General features: G+C 53.6%; 2 protein-coding genes across 2 annotated transcripts; both read right to left on the bottom strand.

Annotated features, from left to right (window-relative positions):
* Window positions 1-4,221: 4,221 nt before the first annotated feature.
* On the bottom strand, window positions 4,222-6,576 carry MUS18 (UV-damage endonuclease; the record flags this gene model as incomplete). Its single annotated transcript, XM_049343718.1, has 2 exons — window positions 4,222-5,868; window positions 5,920-6,576. The coding sequence occupies 2 exons, from the start codon at window positions 6,574-6,576 to the stop codon at window positions 4,222-4,224; spliced, it is 2,304 nt and encodes a 767-aa protein (XP_049198951.1).
* A 2,217-nt stretch (window positions 6,577-8,793) lies between these two features.
* Window positions 8,794-12,770, bottom strand: SEC31 (protein transport protein S31; the record flags this gene model as incomplete). The annotated part of the gene is made up of 5 exons (XM_049343717.1): window positions 8,794-8,838; window positions 8,899-9,197; window positions 9,250-12,335; window positions 12,388-12,507; window positions 12,562-12,770. The coding sequence occupies 5 exons, from the start codon at window positions 12,768-12,770 to the stop codon at window positions 8,794-8,796; spliced, it is 3,759 nt and encodes a 1,252-aa protein (XP_049198950.1).
* Between the last annotated feature and the right edge of the window lie 46 nt (window positions 12,771-12,816).

Here is a 12,816-nt window from a genome sequence, read left to right as displayed (position 1 = left end):
TATTCCCCAGCGCTCTTTCGTGTCGCATTACCTGCGCTACCCCCTCCAATCTCCGTGCGTGCATCTCCATCTTTCGCTCCTCGGACGGGTACTCGACTATTATAGTGCGATGGTGAAGAGGCAGCAAGTAAGCTCAGCCGAACGAGCCAAGACCAAAAAAAAAGGGTACTGTAGCAGTAGCATGAAAGCCAGCCCCATCATCATCAGCGCTAGGAACTACTCGCGGATTTCGAAGTAACAAGTTTCCCGACGCTATGGGATCCAATTGCGCAGCAGAACGTGACTCGAGATCTTCACTCCGCCGTCGCATTTCGGGAGTAGTCCGTCTCTATTAACGTGGTCTATCAGTTCCCTTCCCTGGGATATAGGTAACCTTAACAATCTCGTTCGGAATTACCGACAGCCTGTCGCTATTGTCGCAATGGCCATGCCTATTGTTAGCACCCAAGTATCGCAACAACCAGCGCACGGGTTTAAGAAAGTACCAAGACAAGATGACGCGCAAGCACGACGCCAGACGCGTTGCGTTGGTTTGGTGTGGTGACTATGTCGGATACGCAGGAACCGCTCGTCTCGTCACACCTCCACGAAAAGAACGCCTCTCGGGCGCTTGCACTTGCACTACAAGTTCCAAGTTCCCCCCTTACTCACGCCGGGCTTAATGCCTAATGCGGCCATCGGCTATTATCTACAAAGACGGCTGCGCTGGGCGCGCGGCTTAGAGCTTGAGTTTGTCTGACAGACGCTCGACGGTTATGTCTTGCATGTGATAATCTGGGGAAACAATCTTTGTACGTAACAACCACAACTAGTTTTGCGGAGTAGCATAGCCGGTAGTTTGTGGAGAGAAGCGCTTTAACTGCTGGCTTGTCTCCACTGGATACGGTGCTGGAGGCTCCGTGATGGGGTGCGGATGGCCTTGCGTTGGGCTGCGTGCGAAGGGTAGCGAGCGTGAGGCGCAGGATGGTGGTGATCGCGGGGCGGGCCACAGCACTCGATCACCAAAGGGCCGAAACGGCTGGCGAGTTGTGTAGTGGATGTGTGTGCGTCGGGTGCGCATTGCTGAGTTAGCCATGGAGAGCCGGAGCAAAGTGATTGGTTTGAGAGGTTTGGAATGGTGACGTTGTGGCTGAGGGAAAAAGCAGATATCGTGAAGGCGCGATAGAGGCTCTTGACGTGGTTCCTAGGCCGCGACTTCCGTTTCGCTGCCGACTTGAGCAACACGTACGTGTTCTGTATTCTGGTTACATCGGTGCTGCAGTAGTTTCTTGGTGATAATGTTTAACTTGAAACATATCTGTAAAGAAGAGTCTAAAAAGCTACAAGAACAAAACATGTGCTGTTGCGCGCCGTGAAAGCCGGAGCTTCCGACTGTTACGCCCATCTCGCCTTCACCATGATTGTTCATCGGGTCTGACGCCCGCTCAACCCCACGGAAACGCACGTCACTCGAAGAATGAAGCATCGCAGACCCTAACGTCGATAGCTGCGTACCGGCTCCTGGGCAAAATGACCATCGTGAACCTCTACCGTCGTCTAACGGCCATAACGTCATGGTAGATACGCCATCGAGCACAGACCTGCCTCCAGGTGTAATGCCGTCTTTCCAGAGCACGAAAACCTCGATTATCAGTACATCGCAACGATTCCGGCTCTTAAGTGTCTTCAAATCTCTTATGATGATCGTCTTGGTATTCTTCATCATCGTCCTGTACAACCACATTCTGTCAGCCTCCTACATCATAGCACCTGTCATCGAGATCAAGACTGCCGGACCGCATAGCCTATGCGCACTCCACTGCAACCGTGCATCAGGATGCCGAAAGGATCCTCTGAACTCCTCTGTGCGTATCTTGCACGGACACCGAGGCACTTGATGATTTTTTCTCTCTGAGCTCAGGCCTCTCGCGTAGATATTCACAAGCTCGGCCTTTCTCCATTTTCTCCATGTCCAGCACAGTCTTCGTGTTCTTATCGCATGTGGATCCTGTAGGTCTGAGCGCAGCGACACCGCGTCATATACGACATGTTTTCAAGTCCGTTGGTGATAAGGCAATAAGTTGAAGATGGCAATGCGAATTTAGAAGCCGCGGATACACAGTGTGTAGTGCCGAAGATCATGTCTCGACGCGAGTTTGTTCAGACGGCTCGGTTATTCTACAACGGCTATGATCTACTGACACGAACCGTTCAGACGTTCTTCCTCGGGAAACAATCGTCTTTACTTGCGGCGCCTTAACCGCCAAAAACATCATTCGCTCACTGCAATTCAACAAACAAGCACGCCACACCGCCTACTGCTGACCAAACATCCAGAAACAGATTCTCCACATGGTCCTCAATTCCAGCCACGGCGGTACGGCCTCAAGACGGGCCACCGGCGCAATGCTATTCCGCACGGCAGCCGAGCAAAACATCCAACTCCCCTGCCCACGCTCAGCCACGACTTGGGATAGGCTACCGGTCCCTCGTAACTATCATTCGACCCATGATATATCACATCGTCAATGCAAAAATAAATCCACTAGCGCACCGAATGTTCGATTCAAGAGTCCATGGACATGGTACGGGCATGGACCTCAATCTGTGCAAGGCTGTGCAGATAGACCTGCAGATATGTAGCCGCGGGAAGTTAACCGATTGCGGATAGCAACCAGGTGACTGGGGGTTGATTGGCAACAGGCAAGAGAGAGACAATAGACACGGCCTAGATTCGAGTCATGGCTGTTCATCGTTGATCGACGGACACTAGAAGGGGGGTCTTCTAGATCCCAGCATCTGGTGTTGACAAACCAAGCGACGCTCTAGGGGAAATCAGTTTGTAAATCGACCGACCAGTTGCGAAGTACCATTGGTGGGAATTTAACAGACCAGAGATCGTATGTTGAACTGTATCGTAGTGGAGTAAAGGGAAAATGGATACACGTCGGATCAAAGAACCCATACATCTCAACGGCTTCTCAAAATATCCACAGATAACGGTCTTGGTAGACCCTTTTCCTCAACTACAACGCATGAATACCCCATCCCACACTTCCAAGGTTTCCAATACGCGACTCGTACCTGAAACCAAGACACACCACGATCAACCCCCCACCACCATACCCCTCAAAGTAACTATCCAGACTATCCTCTAGAGTTCGCACTAACATCTTTCACTCCTACCCTTTTCTAGTCCATGTCCTCCGACGTGGTCCTGCATCTATCTGCAGCTCCCCTCTCCTCGCCAGCTAGCTAGCCTAGAACCAGTGATCACCTCTTCACAACACATCCATGCATGACACCATGCATGTGAAGCTATCGATTAAGCTATCGACGCATCTCATGCACTGTGCTGTGATTGTGCCTGCTTCCCCTACCACACCCTCTCTCTCTGCCTGGCTTGTCTCTCTCCCGCAAACAACAAGTGCTGACATGTTGCTCGCTTCGGGTGAGACCTTTAACCCCCATCCGGCCGTGGGATATGCAATGGAAGGTGCTAAGAAGATATGCGGAATGCCTCGGCAACCGTCGGTTAGTGCGGCACAGCAACGGGCCGTGCTTCGATAACCGCTTCGAGAACTTCTGAGCCGCTGCTACACAACATGTTTACTATCTTCCCCATTGGATTGGGGTATGTGTGGTGTGGTGAGAGGGGTATCACGACGTGGAGGTGGCTGGCTGGGCTGTGCACCTATCTGCTTCCCTTCCAAGGTTTCTTTTTCCCCCTCTACCCCCTCTAGCGAATGTCAAGGTCCACATAGTGCATGTTTATGCGTTCGTGTCTTCCCCCCAACGAACGCATGTTCGTATGTACAGTACATGCGTTCCGGCCACTCCAGCTAGGTTGGGAAGGTGAATAGATAGGTAAGCGCGAGAAACACGACATAACCCATTGGCTCCTACGTCAATAATGTGGGGAAGGGCGCATTGAAGACTGAATTAGAGCAAAGTAGGCCAGAGCAACGACAAGTGTTTCGGAGAACGAAAGAGGGGGACAAGGCCGGGAAGGAAGGGGGCGGGACAACGGCCTGAAGCGGGAAGGGAAGGATCTAGCAGGCTTCGGAGGTTTGTTTCCTCTAGCACAAGCACACTTGACACACCTCGTACAACCGAGATGATGTGAATTATGCTTTGGATGTCGCTATTTCGTGTTTGAAGGACCGAATTTCGCGTATTCATACATTGGATTGACATTACTAGCTGCCTTGGGGCTACCGATGAGATTGGTTGTACACTTGTCTACATGCTCATTTCATCCGCTTCTTCCTTGTAGCTGACTTGGGCCGTGGCCCTGCCAGACTTCTTCCGTGTTGCGGCAGGTCGTGCATTTCGCTTCTGCACAGCAGGAGCCTCGTCCTCGGTCCCTAGGTCGCTAAGCGGGGGTGAGCTAAGTTGATCCTCCTCTTCGTCTGACGCCGAAGGTGTTGGCACGGACTTTGCTGCTGCCTTCTTCTTAGTCGATGAAGCTGCTGCTCGCTTAGCTGGTGCGGCCTTCTTGGCTGGTGTTTTGATGGGCGTCTTGACATCCTCGAGTGGAGCGGCTTCACTTGCTATGGAGGCCGCGTCAGCGGCGGTCTTGCGCTTCTTCTTCGCTGGCGTAGCGGCGCCGTCTTCTTTCTTCTTGATGATCCGTTTTGGGGGTCTGAGCCAGTCCTCCATTCCTGGTGGCCAGTACACTCTTCCCTCTGGTCCTCCCATGCCTACTTCCTCGTCAGGTACAATGGGTGGGGGTACGTCCTCTGGCTCTTCCTCTTCAATCTTCGCATCCAGCTCATCAAGCTCGTCGGTCTTCTTCTTCTTGCTCTTCTTGACAGCCTTCTTGGGCTTGGGTTTCCAAGGCTTGTTCTCATCCTGGCGCGTATGTGGCAGAATATCGTTGAAAGTTTCGAAGCCTGGGAGCTTGAACGTTCGCATGAGCTCAAACACTGCCTGCTCCTTGTCCTTTGCCTCGATCATCAAGTCCATCGTGTCAGGGCAGGGAGGGAATGTCATGACGCGGGGTGAATGCTTTCTCCGCTTCGTGCGAGTAATGGCAGGAGGTGTTTGCTCAGAGTAATGCATCTTAGGCGTGATCCCTTTCTTCTCCCATGTTGCAAGAATACGGGGATAGTACTCCATGACATCCTTGGTACCTTCACGGATCTGAGTATCGTCGAAGAGAATGTTGTGATGGTGATAGTCAAGCACGAATGGGATGTTAAGCTCTTCACATAGAGGCAACAACTCATGCATGTTCCATACAACGTCGTCGTTCTCAAGCACCAAACGGTTCTTGACTCCTTGAGGAAGCCTTGCGTAGTTTTCCTTGAACCTCTCAATGGCCGCTGGCTTGTCGCCATATGCTCCACCGAGATGTAGGATCATGACAGCATCCCGATCTTGCTGCTCTGGAAGCTTCAAAAGAGAAAGCATCTCAGCATGATACTCCAGGTCACGCATCGCGTTGTCAATGACCTGCTTTCGCGGGGAGCCCAATTGTGTGAACTGGCCCGGATGAGTAGTCACTCGATGACCCAGCTCACCGATCACTTTGCCTGCTTCACGCAACGTCTCGGCAGCGAAAGGCTCAAGCTTGTAGCCATACTCGTCATGGCTTGCAAACGGGAATATCTCGCTACTCAAGCGCATGAACTTGATGCCGTACCTGTCGTTCCAGCGCACCATCTTGATGATATCCCGCGCATTAGCGAGGCCAATCTCTTCAACATATTTCATGCCCCGCGCGACATCCGCTGGTTGTTCCTTATCGGGGCGATTCTTAGTGGCATGTTCGGGCTGGGAGGGGTCCTTCAGGGGATGGCGATGTTCGATGATGCTCGCGATGCGGCAGGTTCTGGAGCTGAAGACGGGAGGGGTAGCACTACGGAGGTACGTATTGAGACAGGCCTGTATGCACATTCGTTAGTTTAGATTAAAAGGTACCTGCAGGACACATACATAGCCAAGTCTTCCTTTCCACGGAAGAGGAAGGTATTCAGAGTTGACCGGTGGGGGTCTCGACAGGGCTTCCTTGACCTCTGCCTCGTCTTCGTCCTCAGCCTCGAGGTTATCGACATCGTCGGGATCTGCCGCTGCCCCAGTGCTGGCTGCAGGTGCAGTGACATTTCCAGCTACGCCATTTACGGCGCCGTTGTTGGTGTCTTCCTCTTCCACCTTGATTTGCTGGGCGCCGGCCTTCTTTCGCTTGTTCTTTGCAGCATTCGCTGCAGGGGCGGCGCCATTCGCTACGGGCGCATCGCCGTTTGTGGCAGGTGCTGAGGGCGCCTTCTTCTTCGCAGGCGCACCTGATGCAGTATTCGCCTCATTCGCAGTACCGTTGCTGACGGCAGATTCCAGCACAGCATCATGCGCGGCGCTTTCGTGTCCGTCAGGCGATGCGCGTAATGCAGTGACTCCATCGAGGATGTCAGGGTTGAGATTAGGGTCCGTCTTCTCAGCCTTTCCCCCACGCGTCGTTTGGCGACGAGGAGGCTTCGCGACGTTTGACGGCAAAGGCACGTCTGTTCGGCGCATCTGTGATCGGTCCATTGGGGGCGCCTCCTCGGTCGTAGGCACCGCAGCTGCTACAGCAGATCTCTTCCGCTTAGGGGGCATTGTTGGAAAATAGGAGATCACGCGCGATCTTTGAAAAGTTGCCGTCGCTCGGGGTGGTGGATGGAATGCGACACGAGAGCAGATGCTGTGAAGGGAACGTAGCATGTGTCCGGACTCAGGTGATGCCGCTGCAGAGGAACAGCAAGTTTATTGAAAGGAGGCTGAAACCCGCGAACCGTGCTTCTATTGCCATATTGGGTGGCTAACGCGTCGAGCTCGCGACTACGTCATTACATTGAGGTTTGATAGTATGACGCTGGTGTTGTCTGAGATCGGCTCAGACCCGATCGGCTACGATTAGCGAACCCGCCCGATCTCATGCCAGATCCCATCTTTCGCATTCAACAATCCCATCACGAGCACAATTGCATTCGTCTGGTCTCATCAAGGAGGCTATCGCTACGTAATTCACACTTCGACAGAGCATCGCGATTGTGATGTTTGGCCATGCTTGTAGCGGTATGGCATGCTATGCACAATCTATGTGCACAATCGTCATTTGTGCAAAGCTCCACTGAAACACACGGTCCACTGATGGCCTGAATATATCGCGATCCAAGGGGTTCGATCGTCATCAGCGCATCTAGATCAATCTTTCACGATGGTATCTGAAAGCACTAGCTTGGTGACCGAGACTTTGCACGAAAAACGCGAGAAACGGATCACTTTATTACGATATCGCAAGACCATCCAAAGGAACGGAGCAGCACAGCCGTTTCCGGAAACTTCTCAATATAGGCTTGATTACTTTTTGTTCTGCATCCTCGTACCTTCATAAAAGTAGGTGATAGTACCATCATGTCATCCTAGGTCAGTACGGGCTGAAGGAGGCACAGTAGTACTAGAACCTAATGTTAAAGTGACTCCATATGCAGTCCTCCAAACTCAGCCATCACAAAAACAACCAGACCATCTCCAACGCCCTTTTTCTTCTCTTCAAATCACAATACTGAGTTCACACCTTCATCGTGAGACTAAACACTACCTGTTTGCCAGGCCTCTCCTGTCTCCTACTCCCACACAACAGACCAAGACACTGCAACACACGAAACGTCAGAGCATCCTCCGAATCAACATGGCCATCGCCTCCTCTCCAAACTCGGCGCTACAGCACCTCCCACGGTACCTACACGAATTTCGTTTCTCTCCACTTTGTTCTTTGCCTTCCTGTCTACCTCCCACCCCTCTCGGGCTTCCTCATCTTCATCCTTACCCTCAACCCCTACCACTCCACCACTGCCCCTCACATCCTCCTCTTCCCCTTCTCCTCCACTTCCCTAATCCCCTAATCCCCACTACCCCCTCAACCACCCCGGCACTCCCTTTTCAGCGATCCACATCAGCAACACCATATGCAGGAAGAAGAAGACGCATACTGCTATCCACAGCCAGATGAAGCTTTTAAAAACCATTATCGTCGTCGCAGGCGTTGTAGATAGGGTACGATATGTAGATATGTCGTTCAACTGCGGAGAAAGATGGCTCCACGCGCGTGTTCGTTTTCGTGGACGCTTTCCCAAGGTTCTCTTGTGCGGTGGTGTGGTGTTGATGTGGTCCACAGTGTCCCTTGTTCGGAGGATGATTGCGTTCTGACTTGTAGGTAGTGTTCTGTCCAGTCGCTGTTGTGGGAGTTAGTTAGGGTAGTTTGACGGCAAAGAAGGGTGTTGCTACACTCACATTGTGACCATATTGTGCTTTAAGAACGAGCGCACGTACTTCGGTTCGTGGATTCGCATACTTTCACTCTGCACCAAGGTTTGCAGTTGCCACGTGGTTGAGCAGGTATGCCTTGTTCACTCCGGCACGTAATTTGAGATTGATAGCGTACACTTCTTAGAGTGTTGATCCGGCTTTGGTGGTGTTGTTTCTGTGCAAACCTTGGAACGGCGCAGCTACATGAGAGGTACTTTACAGGAAAATATCTATCGCGTAAGTATAGAGACACATCCATTATCATGCCGATACAGACGACAGACAGCTTTCACTCACTCACACCATCGCCATCACACACACGCACACGACTTGTTTAGCTGTCTTCATTCTCTAAGCAATGCATAGCGCTAAAGACGTCTCTTCGAAACTATCTCTATTCCAGCTAATCTCATCTACTCCCCTTCCAACCCTTTACTTATACACCTTGTCCACGTAGACATACCCATCATCAGTCCCATCGGCCAGCGCAGCCGCAGTCGCAGTAGCCTTCGCAGTACCAGCCCCCTAAGCAGTCGACTTGCTAAACTGAATCAACCGCTTAACACCAACCTAGTCACACACACACATATTAGCATTACGCTCACGTTGTACGGACCGTGTATGACTTACCATCCAATTACTCCCCTCATCCGTCTTATTTGTCATGAGATCCGAGAAAATGGCAACCGCAGCATCATACTGCTTAGCCTGAATCTGGGCCGCCAACTCATTCATCTGCTGGATAGTATCAGGCTTGAGCAGGTCCTCGTTGTTGAGATGGTCAAAGAGTATGTTCAGGCGCTTCTCCGTGTCGGCGACGTGCTGTTTGTATTGAGCTGGTGCCTTGGCTTTCACGCGTTGGAGGTCTGCGTCGAGGATCTCGTAGATGGGGCGCGAGGCGTCGGGGATGTGAGATCGGTCGCCGGGAGCTAGTTGCGGGGTTAGATTGAGATGATTCTGTGGAATTTGGGGAGCACTTACGGTACTTGGGCGCTGCTTGCGCTGCCGCTTGCGATTGTCCGGTGCCAGGTCGGGAATCTGGCCTTGGTGGTCCGCCCTGAGGACCGCCTGGAGGACCGCCTGGAGGAGGTCCTGCACGCGGAGGTCCTTGAGGTGGACCCCTTGGTGGCGGTGCTGCGGCTGCGGGTGGCATCTGCTGCACAGGCGACGGTGCGTATGCTGATCCTACGGGTGTGAACTGGCCAGGAGGAGGCGCAATGTTTCGTGGTGGTGGCATTCCGCCCATTGGTCCAGGGGGAGCCGATGGCTGTGAACCTGGAGCAGGAGTGTAGCGGTTCGATGGCGGAGCGGCAGCAGTCGGTGGTTGGTATGGCGATGCTCCACGCTGTACCGGTGCCTGCTGTGGAGGTGCGAAGCCAGCAGGCAGAGCAGCATAGTTGTTTGACGCTGGCGCTGGTGCGTATGGGTTCGAAGCACCAGTTGGGGGCCCGGACGGAGGAGAAGTCATCCGGGGAGGGCCTTGAGGAGGACCCTTTGGAGGAGGTGGAGGTGTCGACCTTGCTCCTGGGGAGAATGAACCTTGAGGTGGACCTGCGAGGGGCTGCTGCTGGTTCGGGAACGGAGAAGCTACAGTGTTCATAGGAGTGCCACGACGCGAAGCTGGCTTGGGTGGACCGAAGTCTGGTGTGTCGTTCCAGGCAGGAATACTGCCTCTGTTGGCTGCTGGCACGATTGATGGCGAGTTTGAGAAGTTGCGTGGCGGAGGTGCGATTCCTTGTTGGGGCGCTGCGTTGTAACCATAGCCCTGAGGCTGAGATGGTTGGTAACCAACCGGTGTGTACGAGTTGCCGGGTGCTGCTGCTGGTGTGAATGTTGATGGTCCAGTGGACTGAGCTTGTGAGGATATGGGGTTGGCTGGAGCATAAGGTGACGCTCTTGGTTGTGTCTGCATAGGGTTGACCGGAGCGTAGGGCGTCTGCTGGGGCGGTGCCGGTGTTGCTTGTGCAGGCTGTCCATACGACGGGACCACAACTTGACGACGACCAGCAGTGGTTGATTGGGCCTGTTTTTGTGCTCCCACTGGCTGAGCTGCAACCTTCCTGGTGGCTTGCTTGACCCGGTTCCTGGCAACGTCTGCCGCTGGATACTTTTGAGGCAGGAGATCCAGATACTTCTCCGCAATTGCGAGCTGACCGTGGGCAGATGCAATGTCAGCGTATTCAACGTACTTTGCGTACAAAGGCTCGAGTTTCCAGTCGTCCTCCTTTTGCTGTTCGGCATCCTTGAAGTTAGTGACCTTTCGGAATACCGTGACCTTCTCGATGAACTCCTGCAGCGATCGTGCGTGTATGGAGAAACTGTTGTCGCCGTCGGTCTGCTCGATACCTGCCTTCTCGCTTTCTTGGAGCTCCTGTGCCCAGTTGACAACGACCTTCTCAAGCTTGGAACCAGCCAAGTAACAGAAAGACGCATCTTTTCGGTACGTTCCTTCCTCTTCAGAGATGGCCTCTTCGAGACGGTCTCCGAGAGCCTCGCAAAGGTCGGGGAAGTCAGCCTGGTCGGCAAACGTGCAGATCGTAGCCATGACTTCTTTCCAGTCCTTGAGGTCGGCATTGTACACGAAGTCCCATAGATTCTTTCCGACCACTGATGCAAGCAAGCGCAGGTAGTTAGGTGCGTCAGACTGTCTCTTGAAGTATGCAGCCTGTGCCTTGGCGATGCACTTCTCTCCACCGCAGATGGCAATCATGAAAGCATCTGACAGTCGGTTCTCCTTTAGGCACACGTCCAACGCCGCGTTGAAGTCACCAAGCATGAGGTTACGAGTGATCTTGGTGTCGGCTTCCGACTCGGAACCAGTGTAGATCTGGAAGGGGTTGTTGGTCTTCGCGCCCTTGGAAGCCGCGAGATCGGACAAGAAGTTGCCCTCGTCTGTCGCATTGTCAAAGAACGAGGATCCCTCGGCCGCATCGCCGTTTGTCTTTTCCTCCTTCTTCTCTTCTTCTGGCTCTTCATCCTTGTCAGAGAAGCCCAGGTACTCGACAAGCTTGCTTCGCGGGTTCTCCGACGTGAGAGTCTCAATCACGGTCCAGTCGGCCTTCTCCTCCTCGTTGGCTGCCTTTGCAATCTTCGACTCGCAGATTGCCGTAATGTCGCCCTTGTCTAGAGCCTTGTCGAACTCCTCGCTCGCGGCGCTGACGTCCGAGTCTACAGCAAATGTGGAGATGGAAATCTTGGACTTGTTATCGACGATGCCGAATCGCACCAGCTTTCCACCAAAGCCAAAAGCCACACCTGCTCTCCTCTTCAGCCACTTCGGGGGTGTCTTCAGTGAGAAGGATGCGCCCTGGGGTTCTGCGTGGGTCTGAGCGAAGAAGTCCTCGCCTGCAGGCGCTTCCGTCGCCGCCTTGTTCTGGTCCGCGTCAGCCCCAGTGTTTTGTAGTGTTTGTACTGCGATCTTGCCGTCAAAGGATGCGGTCGCGAGGAGGTTCGGGTTCGAAGGGTTGAATCTGGTCTGGAAGGTCCAGTTTGTCACGACTGGGAACTCGCCCAATTGCTCTCCGGTGTGCGGGTTCCAAGCAATTGTCCGGTTGTCCTTGCCGCAAGACAACAAAAGGTCGCTGTCTTGCACACACCACGAAAGTGACAGTACACCCTGGTCGTGTGCTTGAAGTGTCTTCTCGGGCGCATTGGTGTTGCGGAGGTCCCACACCAGCACGAGCGGGTTCTGGTCAGTCGGGATAGCGGTGACTAGTCTCGTGGGCACATTGGGGTCCCAAGAAACCGCGCTGACTGTTTTCCGTCCATAGTGGTTTAATGTGAGGTTCTCCTTCTTCAGCTTGACGTCCCACACGGTAACAAAGCCGCCGCTGCTGCCGGTTGCCAGAATATGCGCAACCTTCTTGTTCCAGTCCAGTGTAGTGTATTCGTCGGGGTTCGCTCCAGCCTTGCCGAGGCGGAAGGACTTGGAGTCGTCGGCGAGGTCGTGGACGTAGAGTTCGCCCTTGGCACCGGCCGAGGCGAGGATGTTGGATCGGAAGGGGTTGAACTGTATCGCCTGGATGGGGCCGGTGTGCTTGTCAATCTGGTCAATTTCCGCATCGTCGCTGCATAACGTCAGCACTCTGTGGTTGCATGCAGCTGTCCATGCGCTCTGACCCTTCGCCTGCCTGCAGCTTCTCTGCGTCCCATAGCACGAGTGCCCCGCTGTCGAGCGCGCCCGCTATTATGCCCCGCGGGTATTGTTCGCTGGGTTGACTCCACGCAATGTCGTTGAACCTGGCATGCCGTTTAGTTCTTTGGTCCCAATGGCTTAGAAATATCCTCTAGTACCTCGACTCTACGCTCACAGTAGCAACGGGCTTGAGTTCGACACCCTGCTCGCTGTCGTCCAGCTTGAGCTCCCAGAGCTCTAATTGTGTTTCATTCGAAAAGTCGGCATCTACAGCCCCGGCCTTGGTTCCAGTAGCAATCAGGGGCTGCGTCGGGCCTGGCGACCAGGCGAAACAGGCGGTCCGGGGGATTTCTCGTAGGCGGACCATGACGGTGTTGGGCGGTGATGGCGCCTCGGTGTCAGATTAGCGAATT

Source organism: Alternaria ventricosa, assembly GCF_023758065.1.
Source record: "Alternaria ventricosa strain BMP 2768 chromosome Unknown scaffold_9, whole genome shotgun sequence".
In the NCBI taxonomy this organism is placed as follows: domain Eukaryota; kingdom Fungi; phylum Ascomycota; class Dothideomycetes; order Pleosporales; family Pleosporaceae; genus Alternaria; species Alternaria ventricosa.
The sequence above is the reverse complement of the archived record's forward strand: the minus strand, read 5'-3'. Positions and strand labels throughout refer to the sequence as shown.